Source organism: Brassica rapa, chromosome A08 (assembly GCF_000309985.2).
Source record: "Brassica rapa cultivar Chiifu-401-42 chromosome A08, CAAS_Brap_v3.01, whole genome shotgun sequence".
Classification (NCBI taxonomy): domain Eukaryota; kingdom Viridiplantae; phylum Streptophyta; class Magnoliopsida; order Brassicales; family Brassicaceae; genus Brassica; species Brassica rapa.
In genome coordinates this window covers 15927663-15952685 of record NC_024802.2, presented here as the reverse complement: position 1 = coordinate 15952685, position 25023 = coordinate 15927663, and the positions used below count along the sequence as shown (strand labels likewise).

General features: G+C 36.8%; 3 protein-coding genes, 1 long non-coding RNA gene and 1 other non-coding gene across 8 annotated transcripts; 2 read left to right on the top strand and 3 right to left on the bottom strand.

Moving 5' to 3' along the window:
• Positions 1-1335: 1335 nt before the first annotated feature.
• Positions 1336-6333, top strand: LOC103834970. The gene is made up of 2 exons (XR_626597.3): positions 1336-2191; positions 2378-6333. It is a non-coding gene; the product is annotated as an uncharacterized LOC103834970 (long non-coding RNA).
• Positions 6334-7144: 811 nt separating this feature from the next.
• Positions 7145-15238, bottom strand: LOC103834967 (dof zinc finger protein DOF4.6). 4 transcript variants are annotated; one of them, XM_033277165.1, is made up of 6 exons: positions 14255-15238; positions 13967-14084; positions 13758-13881; positions 13054-13644; positions 8792-12910; positions 7145-8422 (listed from the first exon to the last, which is right to left on the bottom strand). In XM_033277165.1, the coding sequence occupies exons 5-6, from the start codon at positions 8813-8815 to the stop codon at positions 7361-7363; spliced, it is 1086 nt and encodes a 361-aa protein (XP_033133056.1). In that variant the 5' UTR covers positions 8816-12910; positions 13054-13644; positions 13758-13881; positions 13967-14084; positions 14255-15238; the 3' UTR covers positions 7145-7360. The 4 variants fall into 4 exon arrangements, with proteins under 4 accessions (XP_033133056.1, XP_033133059.1, XP_033133058.1 ...); XM_033277168.1 differs by having other exon boundaries at positions 7145-8385; positions 14255-15233; XM_033277167.1 differs by having other exon boundaries at positions 7145-8392; positions 14255-15230.
• TRNAA-CGC lies at positions 13317-13389 on the bottom strand. The gene has a single exon. It is a non-coding gene; the product is annotated as a tRNA-Ala (tRNA).
• Positions 15239-21455: 6217 nt separating the features above from the next.
• Positions 21456-22447, top strand: LOC103834966. The gene has a single exon (XM_009111055.2). It carries the CDS (start codon positions 21684-21686, stop codon positions 22284-22286), a length of 603 nt encoding a protein of 200 aa, XP_009109303.1. The 5' UTR covers positions 21456-21683; the 3' UTR covers positions 22287-22447.
• Positions 22296-24979, bottom strand: LOC103834965. The gene has a single exon (XM_033277267.1). It carries the CDS (start codon positions 23097-23099, stop codon positions 22764-22766), a length of 336 nt encoding a protein of 111 aa, XP_033133158.1. The 5' UTR covers positions 23100-24979; the 3' UTR covers positions 22296-22763.
• Positions 24980-25023: the final 44 nt, after the last annotated feature.

The following is a 25023-nucleotide window of genomic DNA, read 5'->3' as shown; positions in this document are numbered from 1 at the left end:
TCAAATCTTAATAAAAAAAGTAATCACATTCTTAAACCCTAAACCCTATATTCCATATGCTATACCCTGATAATTTTTGTATTAATAATATTTTAAATCACTAACTTGAAGTCCAAAATTAAATCCACTTATATCACTATCACACAATAAAAACTAACTACACAATAAAAACATAAATTTAAATAAATAAATATTAGAGAAAGCTTCCCATTGGTCAATTTGAAAAACACAAGGATTAATATTATCTACCGTTGGATTAAATTGATCCAACAGATGTAAATTAACTGACTTTTTCTCTTTCCTCCTCACCTTCTACGAATCTTATCCTCCTATCTCTCTGTATCGCACTATCTCTCTCTCAAAATCTTATCCTCATATCTCTCTTTACACAATGACCAACAAATCAACAAAGACTGAGAGAATAAGAAGCAATCTCACTATCTCTATGTCACAAGAAGAAGGAGATGTCATGAAGAAGCAGAGATGGAGAGGGAGCTTCGGTGTGGGTGTGGCTCTACCTCATCTCGTCGCCACCTCTCTCCATTTCGTCTCCAGTTATCGAGTTCTTCTCAGCCTCTCTTTGCCATGAACCTCACCGGTCAAGCTCTCTCTATCTCTCTGATTTTGTATTGTGTTGCGGGGGTGTTGCAAGCCGCCTCTGGTCAATGGAGAGTAAAGACGAAGCTTCATGGTCGTTTCCGTCGGAGTTATCAGCCAGGAATGGGGAGAGCTGAGAAAGAGTGAAGACAAGGACTGGAGCTAAGGGTCACCGGAGAGCATGGCGGCGGCGGTTTGATAACGATCTCTTTGTCGGTTCTCTAGGGCTTCTTTAATTTTTCGGTTTAATTGTCTGGTTTCTTATTTTATCTGATTGTATCTGGTTAACCACCATTCCCGGTTTGGGACAAAAATTAATAATACTAATTTGTTTTAAAAAATTACTAATAGTAAATTTTTTTTTTTTTTTTAATTTTTTATTTGGCATGTAGTCGTAAAAATAGTCGCAAAATCAGTCGGTAATTAGTAGCAATTCAGTAGTAAATTTTAGTGACTATTTAGTAACTGATCTACGACTGGTTAAATCAGTCGCTAAACAGTCGTTATTTAGCGACTGAATTGCGACTGTTTTATTTAGCGACGAGCATTATTACGACGTTATGATCAGTCGTAAATTAGTCGTAAATTCTTGTTTAGCGACCGATTACCTACTGTTTTTGCAGTCGGGAAAAACCTGTTTTCTTGTAGTGAATGAAAATAATTTTCATCTACTTTCAGCTGAATCTAACCTATACTAAAAGGGTTATATGAGGAGTAGGGAGTGTGTCCACGTAGGACTCAAAAATCAGCCAATAAGATTCTTTCTTTTGACCATGTCACAGACCATTTTCGTGTTGGGCTTCTAATAGTTTTTTGATCTGTTAACTTGAATTTGTTTGGCCTATTTAGCCCAAAATGAAAAAAAAATCTTAGAAACGTGAGACGATGAACTCCAGATACTTTTGTGTGTTGTTCTTCGTCGTTTCCAATTCTCTAACGGATTGTCGATCAAACGACACACGATGACACGATTCATCTCTGTGTAATCAAGCCTCCATTTATGGCTTCCTTTCACCTTTACCCTCTGAATTTCTTATAACCTTTCTTTCTCCAAATCCATTTATCACAAAATTGCCTATCTCTTCACTATTCCAATCAAAATCGAGAGAATCCTCTTAAGAAGTCGAATCCGCGATGAAACCCGATGGAAAATCCCCACCGATCAAACATAACGGCAAAACCGGTGTCTTCTCCACCAAAGCTGTCTCCGACGATCCTACGTAGAAGAAACCAAACGGCAAGGTGGTTTTCCACTCCGACTCCTCCGCCAAAACCTGTGTCTCCTCTGCATCTGTCTCCGGTGATCCTATGTCAAAGAAACCAAACGGCAAGGCCGTTGTCTCTTCCCCCAGAGCTGATGAAGTGGTGTTCTTCAGAGATGTCGAATTTGGACCACAAGAGGGTGAGTTAACGGATACAGAGACAAAACTAGCATAGAGAAGGGTCGTCCTCTAACCCCACCGACACCGCCAAGCACGCTCCAGAACCACCGGATCTGATAACGGAGACAACCTCAACTGAACTCCACCCTTGCTGGTGAAGAAGGTACATAGATGAACAATGAGATGGAGAAGAGGAGTAGCGGAAAAGAGAGGTGCTTTTTTCTTATTTTTTTTAACCTAGAGAGAAGCGAGACGTTTATTTTGAGACATAGATTTGTCTTTTTTTGTTTGTCTCCTTTTTTAAAAAATTACAAGTTTTGATTTTTCTTAGAGTTAAATGTTGAGAATCCAAATGTCGTTTTTGCTGTTGTGAATTGTAACCTTCGTTATTTTTACAGATATCTAGCTTCGAGTTCTTTATGAATGGAACATCTAATGAAGACCAATGTGTTTGCGTTTGGGGTTGCGTCTAGAAATCATAACTGGCCGTTGAGCTATTGATACATCTATACGGTAAAGCAATGTGATTTTGGGTAATAGAATCAAGTAGTCAGAAAACTTGAAATGCATATTTTGCAATAGTTTTCTTTTTGAAAAGGTCTCTTATTGGTTTGCTAATATGGTGTTTTCATTTTTTTCTCAGAAGCTATATATGTTTGTAAGTACTATATATCATCTCATAGAGTCTAAAAAGATGACTAGAACTTTGCATAAATGAGTCTGTGCATCTGGAACTTCATCACTCTGCCTCATGGTTCAGATACAGTGAAAGTGGAGCTTAATAGATTTACAACGACAATCCATAGTTGTTTATGTGTCGATTTGATTTTAATTTTCTTGCTTTTTGTTGTTGTTGGTACTGGCTTGATTTATTAGTTTTTTCGCCCTATTATGATGCAGATATTGATTTGTGAGTTTGGGAAACCACACACTGAACTCAAATCGTTAAAGTTTGTTAGAGAGACATAGAGAGAAAGATCTTGAAAAGGTTTGTTGTTATTTGTGTTGTCTGTTTTTCTGTTTTGTGTTTGTGTTCATTAAAGGAAGTTCAGTTTCATATGTCAGTTTATTTCTTCCGTTCACCCAGAATTTTAAGTTTTTAACTTTTTGTTAGTTAAAAACAAGCCAATTATCAGGAAAGTGTTCATGTGTATTAATGCGGTGATTATTATGTATTAGCGTTCAGAATTTTTACTGCCACTTAGTTTATGGATCAGTTATTACGTTTAGAATTTTACTGCCACTTAGTTTTGGATCAATTATTACATCATGTGTTCTTCACTTTTATGTTTTAATTTGTCAGAGCTTTGTAGACAGTATCTTCTATTTATACATATGAACTGTGTTGCGGAATCTATAAATAAAAAAAATCAATGAGGAGAGGCATCAATGGTTGCTCAATTTGCTACGGAATCCACCTTAAGAAAGATCCTTGCTGCAGAAAAAGATGTTGATGACATGCCTCCAATTGAAGCTATATTTGCTCCATTAGAATCTGAGCTTAAGCTTCCACGAAAATAGGCATTTTACATGGCATTTATAAGATTGACTTGATTGTTCTCTACCTTCATATAGGGTTTCTAAAAATTGACGAAGCCATCAACTGCTTTGTTTCTTCGTAGATGGGGAAGTTCAATAAGATAACATGGTTTGGATCGTCTGACTAAATCAAAAGAACCTGCCGTATTTAATACTGAGAGGACCATTGAAGGCACCCTCCCAAAAGCAGACATGATTGATGATGTCCAAAACAAGAATAGTTCATGAAACAAATAGAAATCTGTCAGGTTATGTAGTCATCAACTTATTTTTTGTGTATACTCTTAAGTTTCAACACGCTAGAAATGAAAAAGTTATAAGATGAAAAGCTATGAGCCTATGATGATCGACAAAAACCAAGGTCAAAAGTTAATAGCTGTTCTTTTGTACTTCCCAAAACCATTGTTCACTTAGGAACAACTATATGTTTCTCTATCAAACGTTACTTCATTGATGAAAATCATAGAAGAAACCCAAAATTATGATAAGAGTTAAGAAGATAGTTAAAAGTATATATATATACAATGGTTTTACAACTTGAAAAAATTGGTAAGAGATACAAAAATATGTTGCTTTGATTCGAGATTTATGGATTAAAATAATTATTTGCTTTTAAATGCACTAACAAAAGCTTCGAACTTCTTAACTAGCTATTGGTCCACCTTAGCTTATTATTATGTTTTTTTTAACCACAAGTCTATTGTTATGTTATAAGCTAGGAACTTCGTATTATGTTACACCTTAGCTACGAACTTCATATTATGTTATAAATACATGAAAAAACAATAATCATGTATTGTTTAGTTATATACATGTCCAAACATAAAACAATATTAGGAAAGCTATATTGGTCACATATTTTAAAAGTAAAAATAAGTCTCCTAAATTAAATACATATAAGCGTAACTATAAAATATATAAAAAAAAATTCTAACAAGTACATTTAAGGCCCAACTAAAGAAAAAGTAAATGTAATGTAGCTGGAGAGTTTCATCAACTCTAACTATTCCAGCGGAAGCGGGTAGGATTCTAAGAATTAAGAAATGAGTATGGATGTTATAAAGAATCAGTTAACCTGCAGGGAAGATTGTTTAAAATGCGTTTGAAAGTGAACATCAAGGAATTTTAATAGTGATACAACATTGTTGGATAAGGGATTATAGAATGCTAATCACTGAGAGTGACTGTGAAAAAGCCATATTAAAGAATGGTAATCTCCACTTTGGAGCTTATAACTGGATCAGGGAAATATGATGGTGGGTGCAAAGATTTGAAGATATCTCATTTACTTGGACGGGAAGAAAGACAAATTCCGAATGACAATTTATTTGTATGTTATTACAATGTATTTACTTTAATTGTTCATCCTCTTCATGAAAGATTATGTAAACTCCACCTAAGTTTAATAAAATTAGTCGTTATAAAAAAATTATGTACACTACTATTTCTTACATTTAATTAGATATTGATCCACCTTAGCTTATTAAAAAGGTCCAATACCACAAAAATAAAAACTTATCTATTACAATACGTCAAAAGTGTTTTGAAATAAAACTATGAAAAACTTTTAAACAAGAGAAAACAAGAAAACACACTTTCTTTAAATTTAAATACTTTCAATATAAAAAAAAATCAACAATTAAATATAATAAGAGATTATATAAAAATAATACAACAAAATCAACAATTAAATATAAAAATCAACTATAGTCTATAATATTTGATATTCATATAACAAATCAATAATTACGTATAAAAAACTATTATCCGCGCGAAGCGCGGAAAAAAGATCTAGTAAAGAGTAAAAGTTGACGTTCTCTCGCATACTTTTTTCTGTTCATTTTTTTAAAAAAAAATTATTCTTAATTTTCTCTTTTACTCTATTTATTATTTTTCTTTTCCTTGCAATTCATCCACTTTTTTTACTCTGGGTTACACTTCTTTTTACCAATCACATTCATTATGTATGTCTAAACATATGAAGGCTATGACTGAAAGATCTTTTTAGAGTAAATATTTGAGTGGAAAATTTAGTTACTCTAATTAGTTACTCTCTTAAATCACCAATCAGGTCAAAACATACTTTTTTTTATTTTCTTCCATTACTATTGAAATGGAGTAAAATGTTACACTACACATGAATAAAACTTAATTTATTTATTTTTCTCCCATTTACTCTACTTCTCTCTCTCTCTCTCTCTCTCTCTCTCTCTCTCTCTCTCTCTCTCTCTCTCTCTCTCTCTCTCTCTCTCTCTCTCTCTCTCTCTCTCTCTCTCTCTCTCATTTTAATTTTTTCACTACTTTTCACCTTTTTATTTTCCTCCATTTACTTCACAATTACCAATCACACTCGAAGATATTAGTCCCTCAGAAATAAAAGTATTCACTGTAATAAAGTATTTTATATGCAGCTAATATGTTTCACTGTCGTTTGACCACCGATGTGTCTGTTAAACATAAAAGTTCGAGTCTTACTTTCTTTTACCGTGGAATTTCAAATTTATCGAATGTCAGCATAACTATTTTTAATGTCAACAGAACTTAATAATAGCGTGAGACAATTCTCTCAAAAAATAATATTGATATCAGTGCAACTAAAAATTCTCTGTGTAGACAAAAAAATAAGTTGCTGAAATATATATTCATATTTCATATCACTTAAAAAATTTAATACTGAAATTTAAAATACAATTTCTAGTAATAAAATACTTGTAGGTGGTTTCAAAAAAATAAAATACTCGTACGTGCTTTCGTAGAAGCAGCTATGAAATAATGAAAAAAAAAGACTTTTTTCAAAAAAGGTAACGAAAAAAAAGAAAAAAAAAACAGACAAAGGGTCAAGATCTAGATTGATGGAGCTGAAATCATAGTGGGATGAATAATTTCAAACACACAGATTTCAAGGAGAATGTTTTGGTGGGCCCCACCTTCAAAGTCACCAGCTGGGACATATTCATCACATTATTCTTCCCTCTCCTCAATTTATTTTTATGTAATTTATTAGTTCCTCCTGCCTAGCACATCGAAAACCTAACATTTCAGTGTTTTCCTAATAAAAGCAATTTAGAACAAGTGCATGAAATCAACATTTTCCAAACTTTAGCATTCCGTAAGACAATCAAAATTCATCAAGTTAATTAGGTACCTTTCCCAGCTATTGTTAAACTAGTCCAATCAATCGTTTTTGTTGTCAGGAACGAACCCATTCATTAAATGGATTATCATGGTTTCATAAATGGATTAGTTGGAATGGTAGGGCTTTAACCAGTCTTTGGCAACTAATTAAGTGTATTTAGTGAGGACCATGTGAAAGTCATCAGAGCTTACCTGTCTCTTAAAATTTAATTTTCTCATGATATTTTTATTAATTATGTGCATTATTTTAAGTTATGACATACATGCGTTGCATGACCAAATAAACAAAACATACTATGCTGCTGCAGATAATTAGTCACACACTATAAATACAAATGTGTTTGTACTTATTTAATTATAACGTCTTAAATTATTAGTCGAAAAAGACATGAAAACAGAAACAATAAGAGAAGGAACGTTAAACCAAAAAACAAAAAAGAGAAGGAACATCAAAAGACCAGCCAACGTGTCATTTATAACCTGTGTTAGTGAGCCATAACAAAACTCAAAAACAAATTATGCATTCAATATGCATGCACCCCCAATAATGTCCTTATATCCAAATTAACCCCAAAAACAATAAAAAAAAAAAGAAAACCCAGCAATAAGAACATCAAAGTGAAACTGAGAACACATTGATTAATTAAATAAATAGCAATAATTAACCATTAATAATAGTACTATTTTCATCACCAAACAGAGAAAAATTAGCACCATGATCCTCCACTCAGCATCCCAGTCCAATATCCACCAGAAGTTGCAGCTGCATCTCCACCACTTGCTCGCTTCTGATGATCATTAACGTCGATATTAATTGTTGCTGATGAAGACGAAGAAACTGGCAATTTCAAATCTTCAAAAGGAAACAAGTGCCTTCCATTCACATCATCACCAACTTCTCTTCCTTCTCCTCCTTGAAATCCTCCGTGGAATTCACTATTATCATGATGATGATCTAATGAAAATCCTAGCAGTGTGGTGTTTGAGTTACTAGGCTTGTAATGATCTTGCATTGAAAATCCTTCAGATGTTGGACCTTGATTATGAACTGGAAACCCCATGAATGAAGAATTCGAAGTATTCCTGTTGTTACAATTGTTGTTTCTTATGAGATCCAGAGGGGAAGTTGCCAGAGCTGACGTGGCAGAACATGAAGAACCAATAAATGGATTGTTAGTGCTCGTGTTGTTGTTGCCAGTGTTGTGGATGAGGTCAGTGAAGTTGGTCCTGATCAACCCATGTGGTGGAAAACCTAAATTGAGATTTTGTTGAGTCGTCTCAAAGATTTTAGGGTTTTGACCGGTCAGCCCTTGTTGAGATATGCTCATGAGGTGGTGGTGAGGATGATGATCAGAGTGATGCTTCTTTGTAGCTGGTTGTGTAGAATCCGAGTGATTTTTACTAATATCCAAGGAAGAAGAAATTGAAGAAGAGTGAGATCTCTTGTTCTTTCTTGAGCCACCACCTACAGGGATATTCCTAAGCGAACCGCCTTCCGTCCAATACCTTCGACAACCTTTGCAGAAGAATCTTGGCTGCGTCAAGCTATAATTGTTGTAGTAACAAAACTTCGTGTTGACTGAGTTACATCTTGGACAGTTTATAGCTTGGTCTTTTTCTGGCCGTGTCTTCCTCTCAGCTACACCCGCCGCCCCAACCGATGGTGGTGGTTGCGGCTGTGACGCTCGCGGCGTTAGGCATGTGTTTGTTACTATTTCTTCCAAGGGCTTCACTACAATCTCCTTATCATCAAAATGACAAAAGCAGATCTTCCAACCATTAGCACAAACCATAGACTTATATATGTAAAAATATCATTTAAATATATTGTTTAATTATGAACAATAAATGGTTTTTCATCAAGACATAAATGATTGGAAATTTGAGAAAAAAAACAGTAACCAAAAACATAAAAGAAAAAGCAAATTAATAAAGGTAAAGTGGAAAAATACATATACATATATATAATATGTAAAACCTGTTGAAGAGAATAGAACCATCAAACGAAGAAGATCCGGTAACATTAAACTCTAAGCTAAATCAAGTACCACGAGTAAGAAGAATCAACTGATCTAATCTACATCGATCAACACATACATAGTGAGTTGTAATATATATATATATGTTTGTGTGTATACCTGTGGCCATTGAGCCGTATCCATAGATGAGTTTCCTTAAATCAGCAGATATGAAACCTAATATTTTATTTTCTTGGTTTGACTCTAGATTCGAAACGAAACAAATCTCTGTGTGCTTGTTGGATGAAGAGAGGAAAATTTGATGGTTTAGAAAACTTTTTTGAATGCAATTCGTTGTATGCTTTTGTCTGATCACATTTGCTTTATGAGAGAGAGAGAGAGAGAGATTTATGAGAGAGAGAGAGAGAGAGAGAGAGAGAGAGAGAATTGTATAATAAAAGAACTAAAACATTCCGAGTGGGAATCTTTGTCGTACTGAAAATAAACAAATACTTTTATACGCATCCATATGATAAATCATATATGCATCATGCATGTATGTAAAGGGTTATATATTGCCAGGGAACTCTCTAACATCATTTAGAAATTAGTGGAAGGATTAATGTGACAAAGATATAAACATGTGTATTATATATGTTATTTGGATATGATACTTGAAAATATATGGACGCATCTTAGTCGAATTGAATTTTGGTCATAAGTTAGGTATTGGATATCTATGTCTTAACTTACACAAAGATTTCAATTGAGCTTACATTTAAATTCCAAAATACATACATCAAAATTTCTTCGTTTGATTTGATCATTTGAATGCCTGAGCCTAGAAGTGGATAGTTTTCTTCTTTTGTTTCAAAAGTCGACTACTGCTCTTTTCATAGTAAAATGATGGATAGTGGGTTCTTTACCCAAAAATTTCGTTATTATAGTTTTTAGAAAGTTATCAGGGGCAATAGACGTTTTGCAATATTTCGATGAAAAATATAATCAATATGCATCAAGTATTCCGAATTTATTTAAGTTTATTAAAATACATGTTTGTAATAGCATGCTGATTTATGCACATCTCTCTCTAAAAAGTTGAATTAGTAGATCTTGAATGTGCAATATTTTGATAAAAAAATATAATCAATATGCATCAAGTATTCCGAATTTATTTAAGTTTATTAAAATATATGTTTGTATTGATTTATGCACATCTCTCTAATAAAGTTGAATTGGTAGATCTTGAATGCTGAAGCACGAATATTTACTTTAGCATGAACAAGAACATCTGCTTATTACATGTAGCATTACGTAGCATATTACTTTACAAGTACAACGCATCAACACATCTAGTATGATATGCATCATCGCATAATTGAACGTAGAATCAATACTTTTATCTTTCTGAAGACAAAATCGATATCTGTCACTCTTTTTAACTATCTTGTTAGGAATATTATCTTTGTAAAACAATTATCAGATGAAAGAAAATACAATAAGTTGTCCAAAAGCTATATAAAGTATAAACTTTTCACGAAATAAAGCGTGTTTAGTAGATCATATATCTGTACGGAGAGAAAAAAAATTCAAGTACTTAAAAAGTTGACCTTCCATTGACGTACGTATGAACCTATTTTTATTCTAACTTAATTGGTCGACCTCTTTTTTTTTTGGTAAAAATTGGTCGACCTCTTTATTATTAAAACAAAACAAAACGAACACATTTCATATAACACATTTCTTGACACTTATCTACTACGACTACACGTACAAATATTATGTGTAAAAATGTTAAGAAGAGAGAGCCAAAACGCACCCTCAAAGGTCCACATGCTCCAGATTAAAAAAATAGCTCAGCTATTATTCATTCACTTATCCGTCTTTCACGTGTGTCTTAAGATTCCGATTAGGTCGTAGTTACATGTATCGCACGATTTTAAGCTAATTTGTGGACGGTCAGGATCTACTCAGGATTTTCCCAAGAATGTTAATCATGACGGTGTATACGATTAATCTATGTCCTATTATTCAACATGGCCTATGTGTCATCAGAGCGTGAGCTATCTTAGTGTACAAAACAGCTCAGGAACACCTAAACTCCTTCACTTCATGTGTCACGCTCCCTTATTAGTTATCTTCTTCTTCCCTCTCAGTTTACCAACAGTACATTAAGTATATTATGAAATTAGAAAATAATAACCAGCACAAAATGCATGGAAATTGCGCAAGTAAATCTTATTCCTAATTTTCTGTCTACAATGTAAATTTTTTACAAAATTGTTGATGTTTCAATATGTAAAATATTTCTGTATTTTTAAGTAAATTTAAATTAATTATATTTTATATTCTATTTTATAAAAGGTTAAATAATTTAATTTCTACTTTTATCGATACTTTTTATATAAAAATCAACTTTTTAAATATGTATATTTTTACCTAAAACATCCTATACTTTAGAAGTATTCGTTAGTTATTGATCTTCAGTTCTTGATAACAAGTGTTGTAACCTGAGTTGACCGGGGACGATTAATGAACGGCTATAATGGACTTGTGGGCGGTGAAGTTGGGTCCCATGTTTCTACATGCGCATGGCTTTTGTGATTATTCTCGCCGAAGAAAAGATCCACCGAATCTCAGCCGTTGGATTCTTATGGATCCGACGAAGTGCGTAGATAGCATCTGTGAAAGTGCGGTCCATGTCATCGCATGTGGACAAACCTGCACCCTTAACAAGTTGCCATTAAAATGCAAACCAGCAACATAACCAACTTTCACTAACAGTATATCTTTTTGGAGCAAGCTAGCTAGCTATGCGGCTAGGCCTTTTCATTTAGATAAAATGTAGAATATCCGGTATAGACGGAAATGGATAATTAAGGTATTGAAAACTATTACTCAAACTGTATTTTTGAAAAAGAAAAAAACAATTTCAATATTATTTGTAAGCGCATACAACAAGTGATAGTTTACGAAACTTGGGAAGAAACAAATGCAAGACTGCATAGATCGAAATTGACCTTGTATGTATCTCAGCACATAGAAGGATATTTAACTTACTGTAAAGATGTAAGATTTGTAAAATTTGATAGAAAAGTCATTTAGAATCATGCTTAAACTATTCTTGGGCATTTCACACGAGTACTAAAATTTAGACTTAAGCCCATAATGATTCATAGTTTAAAATACTAAACATTACAGTTTGCCAATAAGCTATTATTTTGGGCGCCTGAATACATTTGGGTTCGCCCAGAGAGCTCAAGAACCGCACGATAACGAGGAATCCGCACGCCTAACCTCTCCCCAGCCTGATACCGTGGATCTCCAACGGATCACCTGCAGTGTCGACGCCTCGTGGCGCAAGCTCGAATCTTAGGAGGAGGTTTCCATTTCAAATACGAAGCAGGAAGAGAATCGTTTGGTTCATTCGGTAGTAACCAAACAGTCTCTCCAATCCAGGCAGAATTTTGCACCCTCTTCTGGCTATGAACTCTGTCTTACTTCTAGGCCACCAAACCATGTCTTTCAAAACCGACTGCCTTCAGCTAGTCAAACTCCTCCAGGATGAACAAGATTATGAAGAATGGCCAGCATTATTGGCTGAGTTAGATGAATTTCGCTCTATTAGTTCTAAATTTTCATACTTTTCTATCAGTTTTATTTCTAGAGATTTAAACTCACGAACGGACCTTCTTGCGAAAGAAGCCCGATCTCGTCAAACTGTTTTCTTCCATGTTCACTCTCCTCCAACCAGGTTGATCTCAGGAATCAATTTGTTAGAAAGAAGTTAATAAAATATGGAGACTTTGCCGCCAAAAAAAAAAATACATTTGGGCTTTCTGTATTTAAAATTAGAACATTGTCGAGACATAAATTAAAAAGAGTTGAATTGACGATTTAAATGTGGGTTTTCTGTAGTACATGAATTTCCTCAATTCCCTTGTAAAATTTGAGGTTCTTATCAGCATTTCTTCATGTGTTTGTAAAGAAAAATTAATGCAGAAAAAGGGAGAGAATTATAAGGAGCCATTATAGGTTTCGTAGCCGTAAGGATTATCAGTGGCCTAGTTCCATAGATTGACAATGTTGTGCGTGTATTTGAGGCATTTGTTCATGTTTTCCGTTCACAAATCTAACAACTAGATTGTCATATCTTCCGAGTTATTATAATTCCTCTACTTTATATAACTGTTGACAAAATAAAACTCTAACTTACCTCCAATTTAGCTCTCGTTCTGCTTTCTATGTAGAGGAGTAAACAAATTGAGCGTCTCCAGGACGTCGTCCGACCATCATTTTCTAATAGAAAACAAAATATCAAGTTAGTGCACAAAAAAAAAGTATTAAGTTAAAACCGATGAACGATATGATAGTCGGGTTTTACAGGGCCAATAACATCAGCGAGCATTTGTTGTACTAAACAAACCAAACAATGTTTTTACCTTTCTTGATGCCTTCTCAAAGGCAGAAACCATTTCTAGAACCGAGGTGCCATTACCCGTTCCAAGATTGCATACCTCACAACATGACCATTATTCCAAGAAATATTCAGATTGGACTTGTATTCAATGGTAAATCATAAGAAGGAAAGGCATTGTTAGTATAGGCAAATGGAAAGAGAGAAAAGTTCCCATTTTCTTTCGCCTGAAGTAACTGAGACCCCCTCTATAAGTCTAAAACAATGAGCGAAATTGCATTTAAAAAATGGAGGTGCGGGGAATCGAACCCCGTGCCTCTCGCATGCGAAGCGAGCGCTCTACCATATGAGCTACACGCCCAGATTTGTTAACATATACGTCACACAATTATTAGAACAGAATTGTACTGATACATTTCTAACACATAAGCCCAAGACGACGCATGTTGTTCCCCATAACCTCCAACACAAAGAAGTTCAGTTCACCAACTAACTCATAACAAAGTAGTAAGATATAGTCTATAGCTACATCTGCAGAGAAGCATTTTGTACACAGTACATAGAAGAATGAAAACTATACAGAGCAGTGGCGCAAAACCGACAACCAAGAATCCACCTGAAATCAGGAAAAACCCAAGAAATCATCAAGATTACAATATTGCAAGATCTATGAAAGACGAACATGTGCATTAACATGTCTGAGTTGTAGAAGTGCTTGAGCACTCAAACCTTAGACCTTGACGGGTTAAGATATAAAAGCAATGATGTGTTTCATCGAACTCTCTTGTGTAGCTTGGCAAAGAACCAACTTCAACAGTATCCGCTAGCAAAGTAGAATCTTGAGGGCTCAAGTCTACCGATACAAAGTTTCAACCAACACGATGAGAGGAATATAACATTTTAAATCAAGATCGTCCAAAACGTGGAAATGAACTTACCTGTTGATAGTAAATAGAAGAAAAGACAAGGTCCTTGAAGGGTAACAAACTGAGGAAGCCAGTCATCTACTTCAGCATCGTCTACTGGAGGTGGTTCAACAGGCAGAGCTGCCCAACCCTGATGTTAAGGGGTAAAATTGTCAATAAGAATATACACTAGTTTGAGCCTCATGGATCAAAATGGAAAGTTCCAACCTTATATAATGACAAACAAGAAATGAGATTTGATATGAATATAGGGGAGAACAGTTTTGGAAAAAAAAAAGTTTTGGTGAGAATGTGACTTACTGGGCTTTGAGGTAAGCTTCTCTTTCTGCAAACTCAGAGAGTTCTGATCTAAGTGACTCTAACCCTGCTGCGGATAGCTCTACCTGCCCAATAAATGGGCGTATTCGGCTTTGTTTTGAGGTTTTCTACAATGGTGAGCCATTTAGAGGTGGTTAGTCTCTCTCACCTAAGCATACGGCTCATTTATAATCCATTCTCCGGTTTTGCAATTGTGAAATCAACCCCGGTCCGGTCAATGTTCATGAAAAGCTCCTACTGTAGGTCCAGGGTTATCTATCTCTCACTCCCCCAAATTCCATCATCTGAATTTAAACAGTTCTTCAAGTGTTTTTAACAATTTTTTTTTATCAAACAAACTTTATTAAAAACCAAATTAGTTAGGCAGATGCGTTTTTAACAAATTTAAAAGAATGAATTTAAACTGCAAAAGAAAATCTTGTGATTGGTAAGAACATATTTTTGGTATATAGTATGACACTTTCTCTAAGATAATTACTGTTATTGCTATTATTTACAATGAGAGATTACAATATGAGTGTCTGATGGGAAAAGTTATAGAATCATGACTTAGTCAAGCACCAAAAGAACTCTTTAAGTGGTTGGACTTCAAGCACCACTTTTCTTTTCTTCAACTCTAGTATATACTGTTCACTTCTACGTATAAAACTCCATATTGTAATTAATTTTATAAAATATACCAGTCTGCCTTGCTAGTGATGCTTTTAGTCGACGGTCTATTAATTAAACCACAATCTCATATGCAGAAATTTCTCAGGGCATCTTAATCAGCTATTAAATCAATAATTGATAAATTATATAAGAATCTGCGGAACACATGTGTCATATTCGTTTTGGTTTTGCTACCTGTGTGTGTGGATGTTACTGAAACATCAGAGTAGTATGAACGAGTATTTTTCTTATATTAGTTTGGCTAATTAAAAACAGAGCAAATGACCATTTAATAAAGAATGCCCCTAGTAGCACGCCATCGTTTTTGTTGTGGAATTTGTTTATTTTTATATGTATTTCAAGGACTGGTAGCTGATGATATTTCATATAAATAATGACTGAAAACAGGATAAATGTGACTGTAGCCGATACTGATCGATTCACTCATTCGTCTAGCTCGATTCGATCACTCTCTCTCTCTCGTTTGATCTCTCACGCTCTCTCTCACTCACTCGTTTGTTTGTAAAGAAGAAAAGCAAAGACACAAGCGAAATTATAGAGTTCCCCGAATCTCTCTGGGTACTTCTCTCTTCAGGATCTTCTTGCCTGGAATTCACTATATGATCGACAGATCGTTTTCTTGAGTACAAGTCAACTCTCAACAACCTGAGAGTGACCATATATAACAGTTCAGCTCGTCACTTCTCTCCACGAGCTAACTACTCCTCTTGGGCTTTAACAATATCTCGTAGGCCCATTAGTCTTTCCCATTCTGTCGATCCGCAACTGTTCGACCCAGCCTGAGTGACTGTTATAGCCGTTGCGCTCCTTGAGCTCCAAGCAATGAACCACTTATCCTCACAAACTCCACCTTGGTTCATGCTTCCTTCCTCAAGCTCGTATCAATTCTTGATACTTATAGTGAACTCTTAGATCCTGGCAACCACAAGCTCTATGACTCCGAACTTGTTACATACCTCAGCTTCTTGTTTACAGATTCTGCTGATTTCAGGTGACCACATCAAATCCTTCTTTGATGTTCACTGCATCATCTCATTCACCCAATCCCTGAGATGATCCATTTGCTCGAACAACTCAAGCTTCCAAGACCTTTAAGGTCTTGATATGTTCTCTGAACTTATCCCCTGATAAAGCCTTTGTCAAAACATCTGCTGCATTCTTTGACGTATGAACCTTCAGAACTCTAACTTGACCATCTGCAACAACTTCACGAATGAAATTATACTTCACCTTCATATGTTTCGTCCTCTCATGAAACATATTGTTCTTAGACAAGTATATTGCACTCTGTGAATCACACTGAATCTCCGCTGCCTCTTGCTCAAACCCCAAGTCATCACAGATCCCTTTTAACCATATTGCCTCTCTGCTAGCCTCGGATAGTGAGATATACTCTGCTTCCGTTGTTGACAGTGCCACGACTTTCTGTAGACATGACCTCCAACTGACTGTATTACCCCCAACTGTGAACACAAACTCTGAGATCGATCTGCTCTTATCTTGGTCTGCAGCATAGTCTGAATCGCAAAACCCTCGAACTAAGAAATCTGAGCCCTTGGTAAATACTAAACTGTAACCTGCCGCACCTTTAAGATAACGCATTATCCATTTAACCGCTGCCCAATGTTCTCTACCCGGACTTCCCATATACCTGCTTACCAGTCCGATAGCATATGCTAAGTCTGGCCTTGACCCGACCATAGCATACATAATGCTCCCGACTGCACTTGCGTATGGGACCTCTTCCATCTCTGCAGCTTGCTCCTCTGCTTCCTTCTTGGTTAACGCTTTAAGCCTGAACTGAGACCCAATAGGCGTTTGAACCTCTCTGGACTCTTCCATGTTGAACGTCTTTAGAACTTTACTGAGATATCTCTCCTGTGACAGCACTAGTCGGCCTGCTTCTTTATCTCTGAAGATATCCATGCCCAGTATACGTCTGGCTGCTCCCAGGTCCTTCATGTCGAATTCTGACTTTAGTAACTCCTTCAACCCGTTGATCTCAGCTCTACTCCTTGAGGCTATCAACATATCATCGACATACAACAGTAGAAACACTCTAACTTGAAGTGTATCTCCCTTTGTGTAAACACATGGATCATATTGGCTTCTGGCGTAGTTCTCCCTAATCATAAACTCATCAAACCGATGATTCCATTCTCTTGGAGACTGCTTTAACCCGTAAAGCGACTTTCGTAGTAGACAGACCTTGCCTTCCTGTCCCTTCTTCACGAACCCCTCCGGTTGATCCATATAAATTCTTTCCTGTAGAACCCCGTGTAAAAACGCCGTTTTTACGTCCATTTGATCTAACTCCATGTCAAAATTAACAACTGCTGAGAGGAGAATCCTGATGGAGACATGCTTCACCACTGGTGCAAAGACTTCATTATAATCTATGCCTTCAATCTGTGCAAACCCCTTTGCCACTAGACGAGATTTGTATCTCGGTTTCTCTACTCCAGGAATGCCTGGCTTCAGTTTATACAACCATTTGCACCCAATGACCTTCTGATTCTTTGGACGTTCCGTTAGATCCCACGTGTGATTCTCTTCAAGCGAAGTCATCTCTTCTCCCATTGAACCATTCCAAATGTCCCAATCTTTGCTCTGTTTTGCTTCAGCAAACGATCTTGGTTCTTCTAGTTCAATATCTTCTGCGCTTGCTAGCGCGTAAGCCACCAAGTCTGCATCCTCATACTTTGACGGTGGCTTTATTTGTCGTCTGACACGATCCCTGGCTAGGATATAATCACTCAGATCCTCCTCCTGACTGTGATCATCCTCCTCTTCATTCTCTGAGCTGCTAGATGAGTCGCATATCACCCCTTCCTTACCTGAGTCTGCTCCACCTTGAACTGAACTCCCTGACGATGACTCTACGAGCTCCTCTTTGAATGTGACTTTCTTCTTTGTCTTAGGTGTCGCATGGCTCTCAAGCGCTTGCACTCTTGTTTCCTCCAAATCCTTGTGCTTAAACAGGTGATCTTCGTGAAAGACTACATCTTTACTTATTACCACTTTCTCGTCATCGAGTAACCAAATTCTGAAGCCTTTGGTTCCTTGAGCATATCCAAGGAATATTCCTTTCGTAGCTCTCGGACTAATCTTGTCTGCAACTGTGTGAACATAAGCCACACATCCGAACCTCTTCAAATGGCTGTAGCTTGGATCTGTTCCAGTCCATGTAGCCTCTGGAACCTCAAAACCTGTAGCTGACGTAGGAGACCTGTTAATGATGTAGACTGCAGTGGACGCAGCCTCTGCCCAAAACTCTGCATCAAGACCTGTCTCAACCAACATACTTCGCACCTTGTCCATTATGGTTCGATTCATTCTTTCCGACACGCCGTTCTGTTGTGGGGTGTAGGGGCAGGTCTTGTGACGCTTGATACCTGAGTCTCTACACACTTTATCAAAGAGATGATTGCAGAACTCTAACCCGTTGTCTGTGCGCAAGCATTTGAGTTTCTGGCCCGTCTGGTTCTCGACTAGTGCTTTCCACTCTTCAAATTTCTGAAACGCTTCATCCTTTGTGCGTAGGAAAAATATCCACACCTTGCGCGAGAAGTCGTCTATGAAGGTCAAGAAGTATTTGCTTCCTGATAAGCTTGGAGTCACGTTTGGTGATCCCCATAAATCAGAGTGCACGTAGTCGAGAATGGCTTTGGTTGTGTGTTTTGCCTTTGGGAAGCTCTGTTTATGAGACTTCCCCATTGCACACGCTTCACAGAACCCCAGTGAGTTTATGTCTTCCCGATTCAGATAGCCTTTCCTCACCAAGATGTCCATTGATGATTGGCTCATGTGAGCTAACCTTGAATGCCACTGGATAGTCCTGTCAACTGCACTGCATGACGCTCCCTCTGTGACCTTTCTGACAGACCCCTGTAGGTAGTATAAACCTTGATCATATTTACCAGTCAGAACCTTCTGGTTTCCTTTGAAGAACTGTACTTCAAACCCTTCTCCACGGTAGTTACATCCTGACTTTTCTAACTGGCCGTAAGAGATCAAGTTTCTTCTCATCTCTGGCATGTACCGTACTAACCCGAGGGTGACAACTGAGCCATCTGGATTGTCTATGGTGATCGTGCCCATGCCTTTCACCATGCAGAATGTGTTATTACCCATCATCACTTTGCTTCCTTCAACCTCTTGGAAGTCTGATAGTACTTCCCTTCTCGGTGTTATGTGGAAGGTGCATCCAGAGTCTAAGACCCAGTCCTCGTTCGATGCGTGAGGGCTAGCGGTCAGTGCTATTGAGTCTGGGAGTCTCAAAGCAACGTTCGCTGATGTGGAAGTCTTCCCTTTATCATACTGTTTGCGTTGAGGACAGTCCCTTTTCTAATGATTCTCATCTCCACATACCCAACAGGCCTTTGGAGCAAACTTCTGTCTGGACTTTGATCTGGATCGATCGTAATCTTTGCTCTTACCGCGGTTGTTGTAGCCCCTCTGCCCTTTCTTATCAGACCTTCCCCTTGACTCTACATATAATCCATCTGAGCCCTGCCTTGACTTGTTTAGAGCTCCCTTCTGCCTAAGCTCAGCTTCTTTTGCATACGCCGAGGAGACAACCTCATTTACTGTTAAAGTCTCCTTGCCCGACCCATACTTCAGGGTGTGAACCAGTGGTTCAAATGCAGGTGGTAGGCTTGTCAACAGTTGGATTGCCTGATCCTCATCGCTGACCGTGATCTTCAAGCTACCAAGATCTGCTATCAACTTCAGGAATGTGTCAAGATTTTCTTCGATCGTCTTGCGTTCCTCCATTTTGAAGCTTGCAAAGCTTTGTTTCAGGTAGATGCGATTAGGCAGGGACTTAGTTTGATAATCTTGCTCCAAGGCCCTCCACATTCCCAGTGCCGTTGGTTCATGCATTATCTTTCTCAGTATGGTGTCGCTTAGACATGTGCTCAGCAGATTCCGCACCCTTACATCCTTCTCAGCTGCCTTCGGATCAGCCTTATCCTCTTTCAGCTCTGTACTGTCTTCATCTTTGACCTCAGTCGTTTGCTCTGGCTCTTCCCTTAGGACTGAGGAGAGCCCTTGAATCTCCAATTGTCCCAGCAACTTGTACTTCCAAAGACTGAAGTCGCCTTTGCCGTCGAACTTCTCCATGATGAATCTTCCCGGAGTTGGATCCATGCTTCTCCTTCCTCTACCTGTCTATCACCTGCAGATAACAGACAAGTAAATAACGGGATCAGTAGATATCTACTCCCTCGCACGGATCTACAATCTTTAAAGGATTCAATCCCTAGTTTGCTCAATGTCAACGTAATCAAACTAGTTATCAAGATTTAGGGAAAGGTTTCAGAATTACTCCCCTGATAACCTTGAGACTTTCAAGATCACCCGATAAAAGTATCGGTTCGACCTAATCTCCGTTAGCACGAGCTTGATCGGTGGCCTCGATCTATCCCTGTAAGAGCTCGGCGATCTTTCCTCCGGTGAGTTCCCAGGACCTCGAATCTGGAACCGACTCCTTGTATCGCTGATGCGTAACCTACGCTCTGATACCACTTGTAGCCGATACTGATCGATTCACTCGTTCGTCTAGCTCGATTCGATCACTCTCTCTCTCTCGTTTGATCTCTCACGCTCTCTCTCACTCACTCGTTTGTTTGTAAAGAAGAAAAGCAAAGACACAAGCGAAATTATAGAGTTCCCCGAATCTCCCTGGGTACTTCTCTCTTCAGGATCTTCTTGCCTGGAATTCACTATATGATCGACAGATCGTTTTCTTGAGTACAAGTCAACTCTCAACAACCTGAGAGTGACCATATATAACAGTTCAGCTCGTCACTTCTCTCCACGAGCTAACTACTCCTCTTGGGCTTTAACAATATCTCGTAGGCCCATTAGTCTTTCCCATTCTGTCGATCCGCAACTGTTCGACCCAGCCTGAGTGACTGTTATAGCCGTTGCGCTCCTTGAGCTCCAAGCAATGAACCACTTATCCTCACAGTGACATATTCTTAATATCACTTTCAGACGCGTAAGAGATAAAAAAAATTGAAGTCATGGTAAAACCGTTAAGACTGGTTAATAATGATGTTTGTTACATTTGCTTCGTTTACCTCGACTCTACTAAACAATGACACGTTTAAATTCATCAAAAGCTCATGAGCAGACACAAATATATATACACACAAGCAGTATTGCATAGGTCAGTCATGCTATTTACTATATTTTCTCAATTTTCTCTATAAAAATACAAGTAAAAAAAAAATTCCTTGATTTCACATGGGTCATATGACCCCCTCATTATTAACTACCTCCGCCACTGCACACAAGTACTCTGATGATACTCAGATGATCATTTTCAGTAATTATTTTTACCCTTAATTTTTTGAAATTTAACCAGTTATCTTTAGTTAAACTTATCCTTTCGTGACAAAACATGGACTGAGATCCGAGAACTAATGAACTTGTCAAATGTTTTGTATTGTTTAGTAAATCCTACACTATTTCCATTGTAGAACAAAACAAGTTGAATAAATTCTAGTACCCCAGTCCCCAGGGTAAAGCGACGTCATCCTTTTACCCCAAAACACACTCCACTACGTGTCTTATTAATCGTTTCGTACTCTCGGTCCTATATATATATATACTCGGGTCTCTCATTAATTGTATTTTGTATATACAGAAAAACAAACTTGCAATTCTACAAAAACAAGAAGATAACACAAAAATTTATTTTCCTTTGTCACCAGAGAAGAAGAAGAAAAATATGATGGATTCTTTAGCTAAATGTTTCAACGGACTTCAAGAAAGCTACGAGAAAGTTCTAGAAGCAAAACCCATTTACAGAGACGACTTGGACATAACGTTGCCTCTGGATTGCTCAGTGGTTTCAGTAGAGCCCACCAAAAAGTCCCGTTGCTTGGAGAGAACCAAGAGGATTGACAAATCCTTAAGGTTCGAAGAAGAAGATGAAGACATGGCAAAGCCTCTGGTTAATGAAGAAGGTCAAAAGCCACGTAAGGTTGTGAGGTTTCAGTTAGAGAATAATAAGATATTCGAACCTAAGAAGCCGGTGAGGTTCGATCTTGATGATCATGAACTGGAACCAAAAGAGAAGCCTCTGGAAGCAAAAGAGGGTTTGAATAAGGCTGAAGGGAAAGAAGAAGTTGTGAGGGTTAAGATAAAGGTGACGAAGAAGGAAGCTGACAGGCTATTAGCGAACTGGAAAAACGACAGTGTTTTGGATCTCAAGGATGTGGTGGACCAGATCGCACACGTTTCGGTTCATCAACTTCAAGTCGATGTGGTTATGGTTGCTTGTAACAACGGGCGACAAGGAAATGGCTGCTTGTTATCCCAGACGGAATAGTTTTTTGGAATTTATTCTCGTTAATTTTTTTTTTGTAGTTTTAGGGTAATATCTATTTATCTATCAAGTCGTCATGTGTATGTATTTTGATGATACAAGTTTTTATAAGACGTATGTATTCATCATTTTTCGCACAGTTATGCATTGTTTGTTGTAGGGTATGTCTCAAAGAAACTTTGAACGTATAGTAGCATTGAATAATCAAGACAATGATCAACCCCACACCATATAGTATTGATGTTCAGTCATACCTAGTTAATGTGGTTGATAGACTTTATTTGATGCACAAAACCACATCAAATTAGGTTATCCGTCCATCTATGTACTTCCTTATCACATTGAAAAAGAAAGTCTTAACCACATTTGGTCAAGGCTAGTTTAATAAAAATTAGATTTCTATTACATGTTGACAATGTTCTAAAGCAACACAAGGATATGCAATTTGACACTTAATGATCAAAAGGATTAAGGAAGTGATTACGCAAGTGTTTCTTCAGGCCATTCAATGATTCTGCCGAACGACGGTCTCCATTTTCTACTTCTCCGGCAAGACTCATCCTCTTCTTCTACCGCCTTTGCTGCGGCTCCACCGGCAGATCTTTCCGCCTCTAACTCCTTGAGAAAATCGCCTAAAGAGGCCAAAGTTTTTTGTCCTTTTCCAGCGTTTAAATGGAAGAGAATGAGTTTCTCTAGCTCATCTCTTCTCAAAACAATCTTTACTTTCCGGTTCTTTCTGTTGTCAACTTTCTTTAATTCTTGATCTTCTTGTACCATTGTTTCAATGTTGTTTCCTCCATCCAAACAGTTTCCCATTTTTATAGATTTAAAACAAATTGTGAAACAAACACTTTTGAGAAATGCCAACAAAAAAAGTTTGTTGAAGAGAAAAGAAAACTTGGGAAATGCCCAAGGAAAACTATTTCTTCTTCTCTTTTTTTTTTCCTGTGTGGGTCAACTTGATGGACGTTGGAGACTTGCATGGATCAATTTGTGATATGGAGTTTATATATAATGTTGAATGTGGTCAGGTCTGTCTAACTATAGATGCATGGATGACTTAGTTTTTTATTTAAATTCAACCAACCAAACAATTTGTTATATATGAGGATAACCGGATTAATAAATAGAGCTCAAAGCTAAACAAACCTAAACCTTATAGTTCAATATCACTAACAACAACTGGATGTTGCTTGACTAATACAGCTGACATTCTTCTAAATTTGCGATGAATTTTCTATAAACACTGTTTATGATGATTATGAAAGTAATTAAAGTTCTGTTTCCATTCATTTGCTATAATATTTTCATAGAAGCTTATTTTGTTAATCTTCTCGTGTAATTTTAAAACGGTCTGAATATAACTCTATCAGGGAAGAATAACTTCTCTAAAATCAAGTTAAGTAAAGTTACTGTAGAAGACACAAAACCTCAAGTTAACTGTCCTCTGCGGTTAATAGGTGACTTTAAACAAACCAAAACCGTTTTAAAACCTGGCAAACATATTAATTAAATATGTGTTACATGATGATAGCTGGTACATTCATCTTCGTTTCCCTCAGAACTCAATCATCAATAGAATCCAATAATCCATAGTATGACCTGTTTCAAACAATGTCAAACGCCATTCTTTCAAACTAATCTCTCCGGAGTTAATTAGGGGCCAAAAATCAAAATTAAGATAAGATCGATTATTATATATATATATATAACTAATAAAAGTTGATTTCGGAACTTAATCACAACCACTAAACTATAGCCATTTGACGAATTTCAAATACTCTCGAAAATGATACGGTGGGCAAATACAGTTGAAACCGTTGTCTTATAGCTATATCGTATGAAATAATGAATTAGTACGATTGTGATGCGATAACCATAACTATTGGTATTTAATCCTATACTAATAACGTACATATGAACGCGAAATAATTCAGCACACTTTATTACTATTATTTATGGAAAATACTATAGTATTTGTCAGATGACCATATTACTAAGCACTACGCGTTACATAATTATGGATCGCATCAACTCTCATCACTGGCAGAAACTTCGGGGGAAATTGCATAAGGACAACAACTACGTGCCCGTGTCACGGGGGCTGTCGTTAGTTCTTATTTCTTACATCTTTCTTCAAGGGCCAAGTCGGCCACAAGCTTGCAATTTTAATTAAATATTTTATACGTTTTTATAACGAAAAAACTTTGTAATATCCTAATCAGCGTTAAAAAAAACGAAAAAAACTAAAAACTGAGGTGGAATATTCGGTTATCAATCTGCCAAACAATGTTTTATGTTGCTCAGGCAATATCATTACCTATCATCATCATAGTTCTTTTAAATTCTTAACAATATGAAATTGTCATCTTTTAACAAAAAAAAATGTAACACTTCCATGTTATCTTAATATCTTATATGACCTTACATTTAAAATGTAGTTGGTCTTCCTAAACCCAACACCAAGTTTTGTTTTGACTGGCCAATCTGACGCTGAATCAACAATTTGAAGTGTTTTTCTTGCGTATTCTTGATAAACCAACGTTTATATATAGATGTAGGAGGATCATATAACGAATTTCTTTTTTTATTCACTCTCTTTTGATTATTTAATAATATTCTACTCTTCTTTCTAGTAAGAAAATGAAAGAGTTGATCAATTCAAGATTCTAGTCTAATATGCCAGCAAACCTAGTTGGGTTCGATCTCGAAAAGTTGTCATAATGGTTTATATTCGGCT

Excerpts from the sequence above, each read along its gene's own strand:
- LOC103834967 (XM_033277165.1), bottom strand. The coding sequence starts at position 8,815 with ATGGATACGGCTCAATGGCCACAG. Across the intron at positions 8,423-8,791 it reads ATACGGCTCAATGGCCACAG|ATCTGCTTTTGTCATTTTGA; the intron begins GTATACACACAA and ends AATGGTTGGAAG.
- LOC103834966 (XM_009111055.2), top strand. The coding sequence starts at position 21,684 with ATGATGGATTCTTTAGCTAAATGTTTCAACGGACTTCAAGAAAGCTAC.
- LOC103834965 (XM_033277267.1), bottom strand. The coding sequence starts at position 23,099 with ATGGGAAACTGTTTGGATGGAGGAAACAACATTGAAACAATGGTACAA.